The sequence below is a fragment of the Cydia splendana genome, chromosome 3 (genome assembly GCF_910591565.1).
Source record: "Cydia splendana chromosome 3, ilCydSple1.2, whole genome shotgun sequence".
NCBI classification, from domain to species: domain Eukaryota; kingdom Metazoa; phylum Arthropoda; class Insecta; order Lepidoptera; family Tortricidae; genus Cydia; species Cydia splendana.
This window is the reverse complement of record NC_085962.1, coordinates 25376246-25397271: the sequence shown is the minus strand read 5'-3', so window position 1 is coordinate 25397271 and position 21026 is coordinate 25376246. Positions and strand designations below refer to the sequence as shown.

Sequence of the window (21026 nt, the reverse complement as noted above, 5' to 3'; positions counted from 1 at the left end):
CAACAAATGTACAAGCATTCTTAATATTATTTTTGATGTTCTAATTTCTCGCTAGATGTCGTTGTACAGGTTACAAACTAGATAACGACATTACGCTGTTAATTATACATAATAAGATTGTACTTTTAATAGATGTCTTCTTTTTTTGGCAAATAAATTGTATTATATTGAAAAATTGCATTTGCGTTTTCGTTGAATGTGAACAACACGGAAGTTTGATCATGGTCCTACGAATCGGACAGTTTTGGCGCTAGTTGCGACTAAATTAAAGTCAGTGCGTGAAGCCATTCTTCGCTTCGTTCCTATCAAAGAGAATAGATAGTATAGAGGGGTCCTGTCATTGTCAATTTTGTAGTCACGGTACATTTACTGCCATCTATCGACACACGATTAAAACTTAAAATAAAATTGAAAATGTATAAAATAATCAAAATATGTTTACGGATAAATGATTCTTATTTTTTATTGTTCCATACTGACCCATGTTCTTTCACTGATATGTGTTAAAATTGTTAAATACCAAACGGTGTCGTTAACGCCATCTAGCCGAGAATAGGCCAAAGGTAATGGCGCCATCTATTCGAGAATGACTTTTCCTTGGCCGTCCGAGGCACGTTTTTTTCTTAGACTTTATTTATCTTATACGGAGTTATATATATCTCTGGTTCCTATAGTAGCAGTGGATCGCTGTTCAGAGGGATACGACGGAGACAAGAACGAGTGCAGTGAAGCAGCGTGCAGTGGCGCCATCTAGCGGTGTCCAGGCTGAGTCACAGGCGGTGCGGCAAGGGCGCATCCGTCAGGAGAGGTCAACGAGGAAGGAGCTCCTACGTCACAAAGTGTTGTTTATGTTCAGTTGAGTGATGCAAAGTGAAAACCGTGAGTACTCTTAGATTATCAAATTTATGCAAAATTGAACCTTAATTCAGTGAAGATTAAAACTTAGAGAAAAAAGAAGAGTGTCAAGCTAATTTCAACTTTAACATCTAGTGAATTTGGGACTTTAACTATTTCTTGATAATTTAGTTTGGACTTAGAAAATTTACTAACTTTAATTTAAGGACTTAGAATAGTTACAGTAAAAACGGAGGTACGGGGAATCCATGCCCGATTTTATACAGAGTCCTAAACACTTGTAATATTTTGATAGGTTGAATTGAACTTTGCTTTGTTTGTATGGGTTTAAACACTTGTAAAATTTTGCGGATTTGAAATTGTACTTAGAACGTCTGTTATTAGGTATATTGGTGGTGTATTGTTTACAAGTTCTGAGAATTGCTATATTTAAAAATTGAAAGTTAAGTTAAACTTGCTGTTTACTATGGAGTCATTAATCTCTTATCAGGAGGAAATCTCAGACCGTATTTCTAAGGCAAAGGTTAATTTCAAAAAGTCACCAAAAGATCGGATTACACAAATTTATGTGGAAGGAAGATTAGAACTGTTAGAACAATTGTGGTCAGAACAGAATTTAGAGTTGGGCATAAAGAACTATCGCAAACAATAGACAAAACGTTGTTAAAATCTCAAGACTACATTAAGAAGGATGTTTATGATACAACCGAAGAAATTTATATGGAATATAGGTGTGAGTTAAAACTTGTTTTGGCTAAACTTCAGCCAGAAACCATAAGTAAATCAAGTGAACTTAGTGTTGTGAATAATGACCAAAGTCATATTCGTCTACCAAAGATTAGTATACCAAACTTCTCAGGCAAGTACACCGAGTGGATAACATTTAGAGATCTCTTTGTATCCTTAATCCACAACAATAGAGCACTAGATAACGTTCAAAAGTTGCATTATCTCAAGGGGTACTTGACCGGGGAGGCAGAACAAATAATTAGGTTTACACCGACAACAGAGGCAAATTACACGACGTGCTGGAAGCTATTGGAAGAGCGATATAGTAATAAAAAGTACCTTTCATATAACATTTTGAAACGTTTGTTAAACCAACGTACCGCTAGTACGGAATCGGCTAGCCACTTAAAAGAACTGTTGGATACGTCTTCCGATTGCTTGAGCGCGTTGACCAATTTAGGGATTGATGTATCTACTTGGGATATTATTGTTATATATTTATTATCGTCAAAATTGGACCCAGAATCTCGTAAGCAGTGGGAATTAAGTGTCACGTCGAATGTAAACCCTAATGATTTGCCCACATTCACACAATTCAAAGATTTTTTGGCTAGTAGGTATAGAGCTTTAGAGTTTCTTGAGCCTGGATATAAAGGGAAAAACATGTATGTCAAGCCATCAACTTCGAATACGATCAGCTCGAAAACGTTTTATACTAACGATTCTGTAAATTTAGTGTGTGAATTCTGTAGTAAGAATCATAAATTATGTTTCTGTAAGAAATTTGCTGCGGAAGATTATGAAAAAAGACACGAATTCGTAGCAAACAATCGTATATGCTATAATTGTTTAGGGGCCAATCATTCTGTACGGTTCTGCCAAAATACCATGAATTGTCGCATTTGTAATAAACGGCATCATTCACTCCTTCATCCGAAGGGGGTTTCAACTTCAACTGCTCATGTAAGGAACGTAGATCAAGCAGTTGCAGCATCCTCTGAGGAAATCGTTGAGATAGAGGCTGAGTCTGGTAGTTCATCTAATGATATTACATCGCAATCACCACAAGTAACTCTTTTTGCTAAAGGAAAGGTAAAGAAGCAAGTTCTCTTAGCTACAGCTTTGGTGAAAGCCGAGTCTAAAACAGGTCAATCTCAAATTTATAGAGCTTTCATAGATCAAGGGTCTGAATCCTCATTCATCACAGAGGCTACAGTACAAGGATTAGGCCTAAAAAAGATTCCCATCAAGTCCACAATAACAATGTTAGAGGAAGCGACGGTAACGACAGGTTACATGGTATTATTGAAACTAAAATCATTGATAAATCCGGATTTCAATGTGCAGTTGATGGCACACGTGTTACCGAAAATCACAACGAATCTTCCTGCACGCAAGGTAGACGCGTCTGAATGGCCACATTTACAGAATTTAGTTCTAGCTGACCCTGGCTACGGCACACCAAATAAAATTGATATTTTATTGGGAGCAGTAGTATATGCTCAGATACTGGAGGAGGGTGTAAAAAAGGGTCCTATTGGAACTCCAATAGCGCAATGTACTAGTTTCGGATGGATATTGTCTGGAGGTTCACCAGGTCACCACGAAAGAAAAACTGTATTGCATGCACAAGTGGACACGGACAACGAAATAATAAAACGGTTTTGGGAGATGGAAGCAGAACCTTTATTAAACTCAAAAGAGATGTTGACGACCGAAGAACAGCGATGTGAAGACATCTTTTCAGCTACGACTACACGAGATAGCCTGGGCAGATACGTAGTTAAATTGCCATTTCGTGACGAGAATCCGGCCTGTAAAGAAGGAAATTCAAGAGAAATTGCTATTAAGAGGTTAAAGTCACTGGAAAGGAAATTTGCTAAAGACAACAATCTAAAAGAAAAGTATACAGCGGTTGTGAAAGAATACTTACAGTTGGACCACATGGTGTTAGTTCCTGCGGCTAGAGAAAGCGAAAATCAGTCTGTGTATTTACCCCACCACGCTGTTATTAGGGAGGATAAGTCAACTAGCAAGGTCCGGGTAGTATTCGACGCGTCCTGTAAAAATGAGAAAGGTATATCCTTAAACGATAGTTTAATGGTTGGACCTACGCTACAGCCGGAATTGCGTCATCTCATTATGCAATGGAGGATACATCCCGTATGTCTGATTGCAGACATCGTGAAGATGTATCGCATGGTAAGAGTGACTGATCAGGACGCTGACTACCAACGTATTGTATGGAGAGATAACCAAACCGAAGAAATACAGGATTATAAATTACTGACAGTAACGTTTGGAACAGCATCGGCCCCATATCTCGCTGTGAAAGCACTTAATCAGGTCGCCATTGACCATGCGAACGAACACCCAATGGCAGCAAAGAGAGTTGCTGGTAGCTTTTATATGGATGACCTAATGACAGGATGTGAAACTATAGAAGAGGGTATAGAACTTTATAAAGAAATGAAGGCTCTACTTAAGAAAGGAGGTTTTACTTTACAAAAATGGGCAAGTAATAAGGACGACGTACAGAAAACTATAGATTTATATGAGAAGGGAGAAAGAGTGCTGGAAAGGGAAGAAAGGAATCTGGAAATAAAACAAGATAATATAGTTAAGATTTTAGGACTTACCTGGAATAAAAAGAAGGATGAGTTTCAGTACTCAGTCACGCTGCCACCTGTATCTGCTCCTGTAACCAAAAGGAAGATTGTATCAGACGTCGCACGACTTTTCGATCCTTTGGGTTGGATCGCCCCATGTGTTATAAAAGCAAAAATATTTATTCAGCGGTTATGGTTAGCTGGTACAGGGTGGGACGAAGAACCAACAAGAGAAATATTACATGATTGGTATACTTACCGAGAGGAATTGAGTCAATTGTCCGGCTTTATCATTCCGAGATGGCTTAACACGCAAGCAGGTGATACCCGAGTGGAGTTGCATGGGTTTTCAGATGCTTCTAAGCAGGCGTTCGCTGCTGCAGTCTACCTTCGAGTTATCAATGGATCAGGGGATATTAAAGTTCAGCTGGTTGCGGCCAAAACTCGAGTTGCTCCAGTAAAACAAGTCAGCATACCGCGCTTAGAACTATGCGGTGCCGTACTGCTAGCTAAACTGTTAACGGAGGTCGCACAGGTGTTAAATGTTCCGAAGAGCAATCTAAGAGCCTGGACGGATTCAACCGTCGTTCTTGCATGGCTAAATAAGCACCCCAGCCACTGGAAGACATTCGTTGCCAACAGAGTTTCCGAAATTCTGTGTCTGCTTGAACCCTGTCAGTGGTCCCATGTTTCGACAAAGGAAAATCCAGCGGATTGTGCATCTCGTGGAGTTCGTCCAGCAGAGCTAATCAGCAATTCGTTATGGCAAAATGGTCCTCAGTTCTTACAACAACAGGTTATTATATACAATAAGCCAACTGACAACGAAACACACCTGGAGGAAACTATTAAATCTCATCACGCTCAGCGTTTGGTAGATGAATGTATACTCAGTAAGTATTCGTCACTTCAAAAACTCATAAGAGTAATAGCTTATTGCAGGAGATTTCTGAGATCAAGAAGTGAGAAATCGGTGAAGTCGAGAGAGCGAAGTAATCATTTAAGTGCTTCCGAATTAAACGAAGCTCTAAGCACTTGCATTAAAATAGCTCAAAATAATGAATTTAAACTAGAAATTTCTCAAATAGAGAAACACAGTTGTATTAAAACTAAGACTTCAAAAATTTTGTCATTCACGCCGTTCTTAGACGTTAAGGGAGTGCTTAGAGTGGGAGGCAGGTTAGCAAAATTGGATGAAGAGGATGTCAAACATCCAATTCTGCTGCCACATACGTCACCCTTGTCAAAATTATTAGTTGCCGATGCACATAATAAAACTCTGCACGGGGGTGAGCGGTTGATGCTTAATTATCTACGAGCTGCATATTGCATCACGGGTGCAAAGAATCTAGTGAAAGCCTATGTGCATAAATGCATCACATGTGTAAGAAACAAAGCAAATACACAAACACAACTTATGGGCTCCTTACCACGAGTTAGAATTACTCCAGCTAGACCCTTCTACCGGAGCGGCGTAGATTATGCTGGACCTATTCATTTAAGGACGTCCAAAGGCAGAGGTCACAAGGCTTATAAGGCATATATCTGTCTTTTTGTATGCATGGTAACAAAGGCCGTGCATATTGATGTTGTTAGTGACTTAACTTCTAGAGGCTTCATCGAGACGTTCAAACGCTTCGTTGCGCGTCGTGGCTATTGTGCTGAACTCTATAGTGATAATGGCACGAATTTTGTGGGTGCCTCCAAAGAGTTAAGAGACTTATTTCAGTCAGAACAATCAGCCATGGTTCAAGAAATTTCGGAGGCTCTGGCCACGCAAGGAACAACGTGGCATTTTATTATTAACGGGCTGAATATCGAACAAGCCGCGAGCTCAACTTTTCTGGGCTTCGAACTGGACAGAGGACTGACTTGGGCGGCCCATATTGATAAAGTGTGTAATAAGTTGTCAGCGGCCTGCTTCGCACTAAAACGTCTGGCTCGGTTATTGCCTCGCGATATGCTGAGAGCGTGTTATTTTGCATCGGTGCACGCACACCTGCAGTACGGGGTCGAGCTGTGGGCGCGAGCCGCAGATTGGGAGCGTGTATTTCGGTTACAAAAGCGCGCCGTACGAGCTATAGTCCGAATCGCTCAAACCGAATCGGCGAAATCGCATTTCAAAGCCCTAGGCATCCTAACCTTGCCGTCGTTACTAATCTTTCAAGCGGCAATATACGCGCGCTCGCAAGCAGACAGCACCCCGGCCTCAGCTCGCGCGGCCCCGCGCCGCTACCCCGCGCGCCGCGCCCTCTGCAGGCTCGCGCCCGTGCCGCATAAGCTGGCCAAGTCGGACAAGCTCATTCACATACTAGGCCCAAAAGTATACAATCGACTCCCGGATTCAATAGTAGTTGCCAAAAGCGTAGCAGTATTTAAAAACAAATTAAAAAATTGGTTAGTCGAGCAAGCGTTCTACGACCATAAAGAGTTCTTTAAAATTTAGGAACTAAGGTAGATGTAATATATTAAATACAACCTACATTATGTAGTGAAAATTCATACTTAAATATAATCTTTATACACTGTATAAAATGTGACATGTAATTTATATTATCAATAAATATTATGATTATGATTATGATTATACCACCTCGAGCGCCCAACTTTGGTGGATTATGGGAGGCGGGGATAAAATCCACCAAATTTCATATAAAACGAGTCATCGGTGAGTCAACTCTAACATATGAAGAGATGGCCACTCTTCTTAGTCAAGTTGAGGCTTGCTTGAATTGCTACGAAAAACTTTATAAAATGTATAAAATATTACCTGTGACTCAAAGAGTGCAATATCTGATAGCTGTAGATAATTACTATAATAATAAATGTAAAGTCTATAAACAAAGCAGATATAGAACTAAGAATATTAGAATAAGGAAATATGTACAACATTTTGTCAAAAACTATTATGGTACCAAAAATACACTCGGCGTCACGGAAATCGCACACCCACGGATTTTTGATTCAAGCCGTTATAAACCTTATGTTGTTGAAGGTAAAGTATGAGTGTGTGGGATCATTTTAAAGAGAATTTAACCCTTCATTTAAAAACAATGCAATAGTTACTAAAGAGTAAAAAAAAGGCACCTTTTTTAATAAGAAATAAAAATCGTATATACATGCAAAAAAATCAACAAATTAAAACACAATAAAATCAACAAATATCGGAATACAAATGCCTAAAACTAAACTTAAAACCTAGTGTTGCCTCCTCTGGCCTTAATGACTGCCTCCATGCGAGCCTTCATGGACCTCACGAGAGACACGACGTATTCTTGAGGAATAGCATCCCACTCTTCAATGACGGCATCTCGAAGCTGTTCCAGGGTCGCAGGTGCAGGATTACGTGACCGCACCTTCCGTTTTAGCTGATTCCAAAGGTGCTCTATGGGATTCAGGTCCGGACTCCTTGCTGGCCACTGCATGACGGTGATCCCAACCTGATCAAGGTAGTCCCGAACAATCAACGCTGTGTGGGAGCGGGCGTTATCCTGCATGAATGTGAATCCAGGACCGACAAATTCGGCGTATGGAACCACATGGTCCTCCAGGATCTCTGTGATGTACCGATGAGCAGTCATGGATCCCTGGCCTCGACCACCACCAGTGCGGGAAACACAAACGAGCTCGGTTTTGCCGGCGAGGGAAATGCCACCCCAGAACATGCAGGATCCTCCTCCGTATCCGACGGTTTCTTCAAGACAGGCCTGTGAATAACGTTCCCCTTGCCTCCTGTACACTTTTCTGCGACTATCGTTGCAGAACAGGCACACCCTGGTCTCATCGGAGAAGAGGACAGCCTTCCATTGGTCGACCGTCCAATCCTTGTGTTCGCGAGCAAACTCACGTCTGACTCGCCGATGCTCTGCCGTCAATTTGGGACCCGTAGCCGCTCTATGGGGCATGATCTTCTTCTCCCGCAACCTTCTTCTTACTGTAGAGACACTCACCACCGTTCTCCGAACTGCTTGCAGCTGTTGCTGCAGCTGGACAGCGTTGGAGAAACGGTTCCGCAAAGACGTCGACACAATAAAGCGGTCGTCTCTTTCGGAAGTGCAGCGTTGTCCTCCGGATCCAGGCTTCCTGGTGAAGCTTCTAGTCCTCTGGAATCGATGAACTGCTCGGAGAACTCGGAAACGGCTTATGTTGAGTTGCCGAGCAACCGCAGACTGCGTCATTCCTGATTCCACCAGGGCTACTGCTTGAGCTGCTTCTGCTTCCGTGGTATCCATTTTCTTGGGGTGTTTTCTTTCTCCAGCTGTTCCGGTGTGACCTCTGTGAACTCTGGATACCGAATGACCCATATTCCACTTTTACCCCCCCCCTTTTAAACCTATCCAAGGTAACGCAACTAGAAATCCATTTTTGTTGGATTAAAGCCCACGCCGGCCTTCACGGCAATGAGGCAGCAGACACAGCCGCCAAACACGCGGCATCATTACACAGAAGTCCTGATTTTTGCAGATTTCCCCTATCCTTTCATAAAAAGAACCTACATAAAACAATAGTAGGAAAACATGAACAAATGTACACAAACAGTACAACAGGAACCCACACAAAGCAACATCTGCCTACACTTACACATGTAACAACACTTCGCAAGCATATGTCACTCACCTTCGAACTCACTCAAATACTTACCGGTCATGGATATCACAAAGCCTATCTAGCACGCTTCCACATCACCGACACTGATACCTGCCCATGCGATGACACAACTCCACAAACTATCGACCATCTCCTCAAACACTGTCCCAAATATTCATACTTCCGCTGTGACCACGAGTTTCTCTGTGAACTACATATTATTACATAAATTGTGTTGAAAAATTGCATTTGCGTTTTCGTTGAATGTGAACAACACGGAAGTTTGATCAGCGGGGTTGCGTAATGCATCGCAGCCATAATTTGATATGTAGTGTTTAGTTTTTTAAAGTTTAGTTTTAAAATATATTTTTATATAATATGTATGCTAGTTTTAAGGTTTTTATGTATGGGCCATTAGTTGCCTGAAATAAAGATTTTCATTTCATTTCATTTCCATTTCATTTCATTGCATATTGACCATATTTTAAGGCCTGTGCACACCGGCTTGCGTGTGCGTGACGTGCACGTGTGCGGGCACTAAAATGTTGGAGCTGCACACGCACACGTCACGCAAGCGGTGTGCCGTCTCTCATAAGGATCTGTATACTACAACGCCGCACGCGCATGTGCACGTCACGCACACGCAGCCGGTGTGCACAGGCATTTAACCTCTCAACTCTCTTCAAGGGCACGCCGCATAGCATGATCCTAGGTATTGTTGTAATGTTAATTCTTAAGGATAATAATTTGTGGATTTATAAAATAAAACGAAACGAAATTTACTGGATTTATATTATACTAGCTGTGCCCGCGGCTCCGCCCGCGTGGAATTCGGTCTGTGTCAGTAAGCGGCTAATTTCTAATCCTAATTTCTCTCCCTCTCCCCTGGAGGCGGAACTTGAAGTAAAGTTGACAGATGGATATGCTAGAGGACTGTAGTCCAGATAAATTATTTTACAATTAGGTACCACAAAACTAGTGGCTCTGTGAGCTGTAGACCTCGCGAGCAGAGCTTACAACATAATCATAATCATATTTATTGGTAATATCATATTACATGTCACAATAAATTTAACACTTAAGTACATATGTACATAATGTATATAATATTCATAATTTACAATTTAACACAAAAAATACAGTACAACAGGATATGTATAATCTTATCCTACATTAAAGCAAAATAGCTCGTTATGATTATAGAAGGCCTGCTCGACAAGCCAGTTTTTCAATTTTGTTCTAAATACTGACGCACTAGGAGCAGCAATTATTTCGCTTGGGAGGTGATTATAAACCTTGCGACCCATGACGTGCGCGAGTTTTTTTGATTTCGCAAGTCTGGATGGTACGAGGGGTAGTTTTCCGGCGCGCGCGCTTCGGGTTTCGTACCTTCGATGAAACTCGTTACTAATCGGGGTGGACTCCACTTCACCTCGTGTGGTCACAGCTAGTTGTAATATTAAAAGCGAAGGTAACGTCAAAATACCTAGGCTTTTAAATATTGGTTTCGCAGAAACAGTTTGTGGGACGCGCGCTATAGCACGTACTGCACGCTTCTGAAGCCGAAACACTCTCTCCCACTCCGCGGCCCCCGCCCAAAATTCTACCCCGTACTGCAGGTGCGCGTGTACCGAAGCGAAATAGCAGGCACGGACCGTTTCCACCGGCAGGACCCGTCCAAGTCGTTTTAACGCGAAGCATGCTGTCGCGATTTTATTGCACACCTTATTTATGTGACAACTCCAGGTGAGTCCGCTGTCTAGCTCAAATCCCAAAAATGGTGAGTTAGTGACCTGCTCAATCATATCACCCTTAGCTAGCACTGATAATGATCTCATTTGGCGCCCGGACAGATCAAAATTAATGAGATGAGTTTTTTGAGTATTTAGTATGAGACCATTGATACTAAACCAGTTTGCTATTGTTTCGGCCGTCACATTTAGCTTTGTTTCCAGCTCCTCATATGACGCGGCATGCACAACAACCGCAACATCGTCAGCATAGATGAAAGTCTCTCCACAGTCGATAGCATTGGGCAGGTCATTCAACAGTAAAGAGAAGAGTATATTCGATACTGACGAACCTTGAGCGACGCCCATACTTGTTACCACTGCGTCAGACCGTACGCGGCCACTGTCAGCCATAACAACCTGTTTCCTGTTTCGCAGCAGGTCCGCCATCAACGCCAACGCGGGACCTCCTAACCCATAGTGCCGTAGTTTGTCAGTAAGGAGGTTATGGTCCGCGACGTCGAACGCCTTAGACAGGTCGCAGCAGAGGACGGCGACTTGGTTCTTCTCGCGGGCCTCCAGTATCTGACGGACCACGGCCCGTGTCAACGTGGTTGTTGAACGCCCTTTCCGGTACGCATATTGTCTATTGGACAGTGCATTGGTTGTGACGAGAAATCCGGTCAACCTAGAACTTAGGCCGTGCTCAAATATTTTGGCAATCACCGGGATAATCGCTACGGGTCTAATATATGCATCGATATCGGTCCTCTTTCCCTTCCCTTTGTATAGCGGTGATATTCGGCTTTCTTTCAGTGGGTCGGGAAAGACGCCCTCGCTAGAGCATCTGTTGTACACAAAGGCGAGTATTGGAGCCATATCGACTGCTACTGAATGGATCAGTGTCACGGAGATGTCGTAAATGTCCCGAGTTGTTTTTTTCGCTATATAGGTGGTGATAATGCGGAACACTTCGTCTGGTGTAAACGGCTTTAGCTTAACGCAGCGATCAGCGGGCGGGCAGGCGGCCCGTAGGGCTGCCAGAGCGAGCGGCATAAATGTATTATATGGTTCCGTTGTTAAGAAGAATTTAGAGAATCTAATTTGACCATAAAAACTTAACTATCAATTGCTTACAAAATTCGGGAATTGATTTAGATATGCGACCTGTAGTAAGAGTAGAACATATGGACATACGAAACAATTTTTGGCTAACAGGCCAATTCAAACTTACACTGATATCAGAAAGACATCTAACTGATGTCATTTAGTTATCGTGCATTTCACTCGTTCTTGTCCGTACATGTATTGGCGCAAGCGAGACGCACGATGACTACTAAATAACATGATAAAAATATCATCCCGATGTCAGTGTACGGGTACGGCCGATGCCCCTTAAGTATCCACGTCACCATACTAATTGTATAGAAAAGTGGATAGAGTTAGACCAAGAAAAGTCTGCAGAGATTTTGACAGCACACGCAGTGCCAATGTTATTTGTGCCAGTGTCAAAATCTCTGCAGACTTTTCTTGGTCTAACTCTACTTATGTTAGGAAACCAACATTACCTTTGAATTAGCCTGTAAACTGATGCAACTAAGAAGCTTCGTGCGCGAGTGTGGCCCATAATTTCCGAAAATCATTTTTTCTTCGAGGCAATTACTCCGTTCTCATATTTTGCGTTGCCCATAATTTCCCGAAATCATTCATTCTCGGTGGCAATTACTCCGTTCCCATATTTTCCCAATGGTTTTTTTCCGCAATCGCCTATTTTTAATATTTTTAAATTAATCTTTTCCTTATAATTTTCGTTCTTTTAAATATCTAGGATAATATTTTCTTGTTACTGTATGTTAATAGTGTAATAGTAATTATATTTGTTACTTGTAGGTATTTCACATACAACAAATATCAAAAACACTAAAATTAAAACATAATCTAAAAAACACTACTACAAGTAAAAAACCAAACGCTGTCAGCCAATAACTCTAACCTACCTATCTCTGGGAGCAGATTCGTTTTTAGGGTCATCAAAAAAAAATAACCCTAACCTACCTATCTCTGGGAGCAGTTTCGTTTTTAAGGTCATCAAAAAAATAACCCTAACTTACCTATTGGATAAAAACCTGGTTATTATTACCACTAGCATTAAAAAAAAGAGAAAATATGGAGATAGATAATATTTAGTTAGTGAAAAAAAAAAACCTACTGGTTATTTTAACTACTGGGATAAAAAAAAAGGGAATAAATTGAGAAAGGGAAAATTTAGTTTATGAAAAAATGTCCACGAAAAATAAAATAAAGCGAAGAAATTCCACTGGAAAAAAATGAGAACGGAGTAATTGCCTCGAAGAAAAAATGATTTGCGGAAACTATGGGCCAATTACTCCGTTCTCATATTTTGCGTTGCCCACAATTTCCCGAAATCATTCATTCTCGGTGGCAATTACTCCGTTCCCATATTTTCCCAATGGTTTTTTCCGCAATCGCCTATTTTTAATATTTTTAAATTAATCTTTTCCTTATAATTTTCGTTCTTTTAAATATCTAGGATAATATTTTCTTGTTACTGTATGTTAATAGTGTAATAGTAATTATATTTGTTACTTGTAGGTATTTCACATACAACAAATATCAAAAACACTAAAATTAAAACATAATCTAAAAAACACTACTACAAGTAAAAAACCAAACGCTGTCAGCCAATAACTCTAACCTACCTATCTCTGGGAGCAGATTCGTTTTTAGGGTCATCAAAAAAAAATAACCCTAACCTACCTATCTCTGGGAGCAGTTTCGTTTTTAAGGTCATCAAAAAAATAACCCTAACTTACCTATTGGATAAAAACCTGGTTATTATTACCACTAGCATTAAAAAAAAGAGAAAATATGGAGATAGATAATATTTAGTTAGTGAAAAAAAAAACCTACTGGTTATTTTAACTACTGGGATTAAAAAAAAAGGGAATAAATTGAGAAAGGGGAAATTTAGTTTATGAAAAAATGTCCACGAAAAATAAAATAAAGCGAAGAAATTCCACTGGAAAAAAATGAGAACGGAGTAATTGCCTCGAAGAAAAAATGATTTGCGGAAACTATGGGCCATTTTAGCGAGGCGATCCAAATTAAAGCAACCTACAGCTAGTTCCCTGAGCCCAAGGTCGACCACTACCCTAGGCAATGTTAACCCCTGCGATTTATGGATGGTGACCGCCCATGCTATTACGTAAGTAGAAATTGACTCCTGGAACAGCCATGCCCTTGAACTTAAACCGCTAAAAAAATGTTCAAACAAAAACTCAAACGAATACGCTTACCTCGCGCTTCGCGCTCGCTTGATCAATCAGCAATACGATGTTTAAGTGCAAAAAATAAATAAAAAAAGTTGCATTTACTGGGGATCGAACCGGGTACCTATCCCATATCCTTGGTTGTAAGCGTCTTTCCAACTGCGCTATGATAGCATTTAGATGAGCTGACGAAATTTGGTTACTTATTCTCGAGTAAGAATTTAAATATCAAATCTAAAGAGAATCGAGTGTATAGGGGACGTGCATGAACTATAGGGGGCAGCACAGGAGCCGTCAGATCTTTGGCGCGAAGCGTAGATGTGTAGTTTATGATTCCGATGTAGCCCACGAGATGGCAGAACCTACTATGCACAAGGATACGTACTTACGAGAACGGTAGATGGTAGAACTTGTTTTGGCAATGTACATGTTTCCGATTCAGGCCACAAGATGGCAGACCCTCCAACGCGCACGGTCCCTATATGTAGTAGAGGGTTATTGTCATACTAAATTTTGTAGTCACAGTAAATTTACTGCCATCTTTCGAAGTTTCGATACAGGATTAAAATGAAAATGAAAAAAAAATATCAATAAATAAATACATATATGTATGAATAAATGTTTTATTTTTATTTTTAGAACGCCATATGATTCTGACCCATGTTCTTTTACTGATATGAGTAAAAATTGTTAAATATAAAATGGTGTCGCCATCTAGACGAGCATAGGCCAAAGGTATGGCGCCGTATATTCAAGAATCAAATTTTCTTTAAAGCGCAAAAAGCCATCATATCTTGCAAAAAATAAACGAATACGTTTAGCTCGCGCTTGATAAATAAAAAATACGATTTTTTTCATTTTTTTCCAAAATAAAAAAATAAAATAAAAAACAACAATTGATACGAAATTTAAGTATAAAAAATGGAGATAGGCTGTATCAGGGACACAGCCGCTATGGCTGACGTGAAACGTGGTGTGGACAGCTAATGCGAAGGCCGAAGGCCGAGCTCCGCGTCGGGCCGAAGGCCCGAAGCGTCCAGGATGTCAGTGCTTTAACACAGAACAATATTACAAGTGTCTAATAGTCCGGTGGCCGGCTGCATGAAACAAACCTCATCAAAAAATAGAATATACCTACCCTGTAGAGGTACCTGACATTTAGTAGCTTCCAACGCACTTGGTCGGCCTAGGCTTAACCTGGCAGATTTTGTACAAATGGCAAAAACGTTGGACAAAAATTCATCAAAAAAAAACCTCATCGAAAAATAGAATGAAACTTGTATCCTACCTGACCTTGAGGACAGTAAAAAAAAATTGGTCGGCCTCACCTTAGCCTGGCAGTTTTTGCAGTCCGACCAGATTTATTGGGTCACGTGAGAGCTACAATTTACCTCATCGAAAAATAGAATGAAACAAACGGATTATAATAGCTAAAACAAGCCTGTTGACGTATGTCTTGGTCGGCCTCACCTTAACCTGGCAGTTTTTGCAGTCCGACCAAATTTATAAAAAAATCATCAAAATTTATTTATCGAAAAATCGTATGAAACTGGTATGGTACGATGGCTGCCTTTGAGGACAGTAAAAAAAAGTGGTCGGCCAAATCCTGTGTTGGCAGGTTCCTGTGTCCGACCAATTTTGTGGTACCACGTGAGAGCTACAATTTTACCTCATCGAAAAATAGAATGAAACAAACGGATTATAATAGCTAAAATAAGCCTGTTGACGTACGTCTTGGTCGGCCTCACCTTAACCTGGCAGTTTTTGCAGTCCGACCAAATTTATAAAAAAAACAACAAAAAATTTTTATCGAAAAATCGTATGAAACTTGTATGGTACGATAGCTGCCTTTGAGGACAGTAAAAAAAAAGTGGTTGGCCAAATCCTGTGTTGGCAGGTTCCTGTGTCCGACCAATTTTGTGGTACCACGTGAGAGCTACAATTTACCTCATCGAAAAATAGAATGAAACAAACGGATTATAATAGCTAAAATAAGCCTGTTGACGTATGTCTTGGTCGGCCTCACCTTAACCTGGCAGTTTTTGCAGTCCGACCAAATATATAAAAAAATCATAAAATTTTTTTTATAGAAAATTCGTATGAAACTTGTATGGTACGATAGCTGCCTTTGAGGACAGTAAAAAAAAAGTGGTCGGCCAAATCCTGTGTTGGCAGGTTCCTGTGTCCGTCCAATTTTGTGGTACCACGTGAGAGCTACAATTTACCTCATCGAAAAATAGAATGAAACAAACGGATTATAATAGCTAAAATAAGCCTGTTGACGTATGTCTTGGTCGGCCTCACCTTACCCTGGCAGTTTTTGCAGTCCGACCAAATTTATACAAAAATCATCAAAATTTTTTTATCGAAAAATCGTATGAAACTTGTATGGTACGATAGCTGCCTTTGAGGACAATAAAAAAAAAGTGGTCGGCCAAATCCTGTGTTGGTAGGTTCCTGTGTCCGTCCAATTTTGTGGTACCACGTGAGAGCTACAATTTACCTCATCGAAAAATAGAATGAAACAAACGGATTATAATAGCTAAAATAAGCCTGTTGACGTATGTCTTGGTCGGCCTCACCTCAACCTGGCAGTTTTTGCAGTCCGACCAAATTTAATATAAAAAAATCATCAAAAATTTTTTTTATCGAAAAATCGTATGGTACGATAGCTGCCTTTGAGGACAGTAAAAAAAAAGTGGTCGGCCAAATCCTGTGTTGGCAGGTTCCTGTGTCCGACCAATTTTGTGGTACCACGTGAGAGCTACAATTTACCTCATCGAAAAATAGAATGTAACAAACGGATTATAATACCTAAAATAAACCTGTTGACGTATGGCCTGGTCGGCCTCACCGTAGCCTGGCAGTTTTTGCAGTCCGACCAAATTCGTGGTACCACGTGACAGCTACAATTTACCTCATCGAATATAGGATGAAAAAAAACGGACTATAATAGCTAAAATAAACCTGTTGACGTGTGGCTTGTTACGGACGGCTTTCATAAATTCAATGTGGCAGTGTGCGGCAGAATCCACTTGCATCAAATTTGATGCAACACATTGTGGCTGGACATTAAGAGATGAAATGTATAAGATTAAATGGTTTGAAGGACACATAACGCCTTTGCGAGTCGAAGAAATAACAATAGATAAGTCGGAGTCTGGGGAAAGTTCGTCAGACTTCGACTCCGAAGATGATTATGATTAACAGTAATTATTAACAATAAAAGGGTTATTCCCACTAGTTACCACCAAGTTCTTATCAGTGGTAACTACTGGGAATTATTTTCCCACCTTTTACCAGTGGTAACTACTGGGAATAAAAATTCCCAGTAGGTACCACCAAACAGAGTTGGTGGTACCTACTGGGAATGGAATGGAATTTCTTTTCTACAAACCGAGCTTCGAAGGAGAAATGCTACAGTTGATGGAAAAATGCTACACTTAATATATGTGAGGTTATCTTGTGTATTTTACCGTTTATTAAAATTTTGGAAGGCTCACGTGCAGTTTTTCCTCTTATATTACAAGTGTTCGATTGAAAACTAAGCTTTGGTGTATACCTGGATCACCTGCATGTACAAGAAGGCGTTTCATATACGCCCGCCCATCAGATAGGTACACAAAGTCATGATGCGTATGGAATACAGCATGTGTGGCCAAGCCATTATGCCCTAAATTATGTACTACTTCGTTAAAACTTAGCTTACCTGTGTATTTACTCTTTCCAAAATATTTATCTTCCTTAAAATGCAGCCTACACAAACGGTCTTTGTCATTTGCCTTAGTTTTTGGTACTCAAAGCTTTTTCTCACCGATTTATGCATATCGGGTCCTTGGGAAAAAAGGGAGATCCTATAGGTATATTTCCACAATTTGTCGCACACTATTGCAGTATTGTGGAGAAAAAAAAACATACAACCGAATTGATAACCTCCTCCTTTGGGATTTGGAAGTCGGTTAAAAAAGGAGAATGTTTACAATTTATTGGAAACAATGTATGTGATTTGATAGTGACAGCAACTCCACTATGGAGGCGCGATACCTGGCGTGATAAAATGTCAGTTATGCCTCCTCATTCTATCTGTAGTGGAAAAGTAGGATATACGATTCAAAACTTGTCAAAAATCGATGAAAACCTTTTTATTTTTGACATCTGTGAGACATCATCTCAACGTAAGTGTTACTCTGAAACCACGTCAGTAGTTAGAAAACGTTATTTAGATATTAGATAGATTTATGAATAAAATTTGAACTGAATGTTTTCTTTTTGTTAAAGCCCTCTAAGACCTCCATGGACTCATTTACTTATGACTTTTTTCAGTTAGCATTATTAAGTTAAGTTCAAGCTGCGAAGAAACCATATTTTCAATATAGAAATTATTATTCTTTATAAATGTGGTCGGACTGCAAAAACTGCCAGGTTAAGGTGAGGCCGACCAATACATACGTCAACAGGCTTATTTTAGCTATTTTAATCCGTTTGTTTCATTCTATTTTTCGATGAGGTAAAATTGTAGCTCTCACGTGGTACCACAAAATTGGTCGGACACAGGAACCTACCAACACAGGATTTGGCCGACCCCTTTTTTTTTACTGTCCTTAAAGGCAGCCATCGTACCATACCAGTTTCATACGATTTTTCGATAAAAAAATTTTGATGATTTTTTTATAAATTTGGTCGGACTGCAAAAACTGCCAGGTTAAGGTGAGGCCGACCAAGACATACGTCAATAGGCTTATTTTAGCTATTATAATCCGTTTGTTTCATTCTATTTTTCGATGAGGTAAATTGTAGCTCTCACGTGACCCAATAAATCTGGTCGGACTGCAAAAACTGCCAGGCTAAGGTGAGGCCGACCACTTTTTTTTTACTGTCCTCAAGGTCAGGTATACTACCATACAAGTTTCATTCTATTTTTCGATGAGGTTTTTTTTGATGAATTTTTGTCCAACGTTTTTGCCATTTGTACAAAATCTGCCAGGATAAGCCTAGGCCGACCAAGTGCGTTGGAAGCTACTAAATGTCAGGTACCTCTACAGGGTAGGTATATTCTATTTTTTGATGAGGTTTGTTTCATGCAGCCGGCCACCGGACTATAAATGCGAAGGCCGAAGGCTGAGCTCCGCACAGTGATTCCGCTCTCATACAAGGGCGGCCATAAATACCTATACCGCGAAATATAGGTTTTTATCTATTATAAACGTTAAAATACCATGAAAGTAATATGAATTGGTATATTTATGTCATTTTTATTAATATATATAGAATATATATTAAACGCATACGTCTGTTTTATGCCTGGAAATGTTGTTCGAGACAATGATTTTTTTGAACCATTTTACACTGCGATTTTCATTGGAAAAATTGTGGTATTAATGTTTCTTGTTTATAATAATAAACATCAGATAAAAAATAAAAATAATAAGAAACAGTATAATTTGTATTTTGGGATCAGAAAAACATTGCTTATATTCGCCATGTCCAGTACTGCCATCGAAACTCCATTTGCCTATTAAAGATATTTTATCTAGAGATTGGCATGGCACTCTAACTACGAGTAAAACATCTTTTTGTGACTCAAGCATCCGAGTGGCAGTGTGGTCTAACAAACTCTGAAGTTCGACTTCGGCGGATGATTCGGTAACAGTTATAATAAGGAGGATAACACTGTTTTTTAGCTTTAACAAAACTTTGGTAGGAAGGACTTTATATACAATCTTTTGATATCTTAGTATCTATAAAATTCGTAATTAATAAATATTGGTGCCTAGTCAACTTAGCTTCTGCAATAAGCGACAAAACATCGCATTGGTCGATTTTTGTAGAGCTTGAATTGGCATCAGCGGTATTGAGCAACGTATTAACAGCAGACGTATCTACGTTGGATAGTTCAGCAAGTCTTATCCTTTTAGTAGTTAACGTACTACAGTCATTAAAATATTTTTTCGGACGGCCACGCGAACAAGAAGGGAACGAATCGACGTTATCTTTCTGCTGCAAAATACGCGGCTCAATACTTCGATTTACGTCAATATACTCCGTTACAGCAAACCAATCTGCACATTTTTCTACTAATTTAAACTGACTACAATAAATCTTTTTCTAATAACATGAAAATCGTTTGCATAAATTGCAAATTCTGTTGCTTAAAATCTTCATGTCGATATTTTCAATGTTCTCAGAAAGAGGTGACATTTCAGTCAAAGTACACAGAACATGTTGAGGTTTTTTATTTTCCGTGTCTGGTTTGTAGTGCCATAGTGGTGCCATATATCAAAAATAGCACGCCTTGAAATAGCACATCTCATAATAGTACCTAAAACAAATACATAAATTTGTTAGAAAAAAATCTCATTGTTCTTGGCTAATTCTACTTATTCGTTGATACCCATGTAACTAGAAGAGACGACAACAGACGACAATGAAACTTACAGCCCTTCTTAAGGACAGTTTGAGCTTTAAAATGAACAATGCCTCTAGCTCGGCACAGGTCGGCATCAAAGTATAACTCAAATTGATTTCGTAGTTAAAAATATTTTTTTACAAAACGATGGGCCTCTCGTAGAAAATATGTATAAAATTCAAACACACATATATATACATTAAATATATTAGAAAATAAAGTACATACCTTCTTCTTGGATTTCCATGTTTTCACCATGTGTTAATAAACAAATAGTAATAATAATACACGATAACAAAGTGATTAAGTTACGGCGTCAAAAGTGCACTGCTAATGAGGGATTAGATGTTATCACTTTCGTTGCACAAATGCAAATGATAATTGCATAGTTCTTATTGTGAAATTTATCGTTTTTGACAGATTGTCTATTAGTGTATCATTTTACTTACCTTTTAGACCGGGATACGCTCATGACTTTTTTCGATTAATGGCCTACGGCGGAATCACAGTGCTCCGCGTAGGGCCGAAGGCCCGAAGCGTCCAGGATAGGGTTTGCAACAGTGTTGGCCGAAAGTTAATGCGAATTGAAAATGTTGGCCATTAACCATTATAAATTGAACCTTAAACCGTAACGGACGATTACAGATTACGGTTCAATTTATATATCCGCCCAGTTTTCGTATCCGGATATTTCGGATATTAATTATTTTACTATCCGGATATCCGGATAAAACGGATAATTCGAATACTTACTTTTTATTTAAGAAATCTCTCATGAACTCAATAAAAAGTGTAATATAATTCAATTTTACGTTTACAA

The 21026-nt window shown here is 39.6% G+C and overlaps 1 protein-coding gene across 1 annotated transcript; it reads left to right on the top strand.

Moving 5' to 3' along the window:
* The first annotated feature begins 670 nt into the window (after positions 1-670).
* On the top strand, positions 671-6639 carry LOC134806707 (uncharacterized). Its single transcript, XM_063780032.1, has 2 exons — positions 671-1378; positions 1508-6639. The coding sequence occupies exon 2, from the start codon at positions 1576-1578 to the stop codon at positions 6637-6639; it is 5064 nt and encodes a 1687-aa protein (XP_063636102.1). The 5' UTR covers positions 671-1378; positions 1508-1575.
* The last annotated feature ends 14387 nt before the right edge of the window (positions 6640-21026 follow it).

Bases quoted from the DNA above. Each gene is read 5' to 3' on its own strand.
- LOC134806707 (XM_063780032.1), top strand. From the start codon at position 1,576: ATGGAATATAGGTGTGAGTTAAAACTTGTTTTGGCTAAACTTCAGCCA.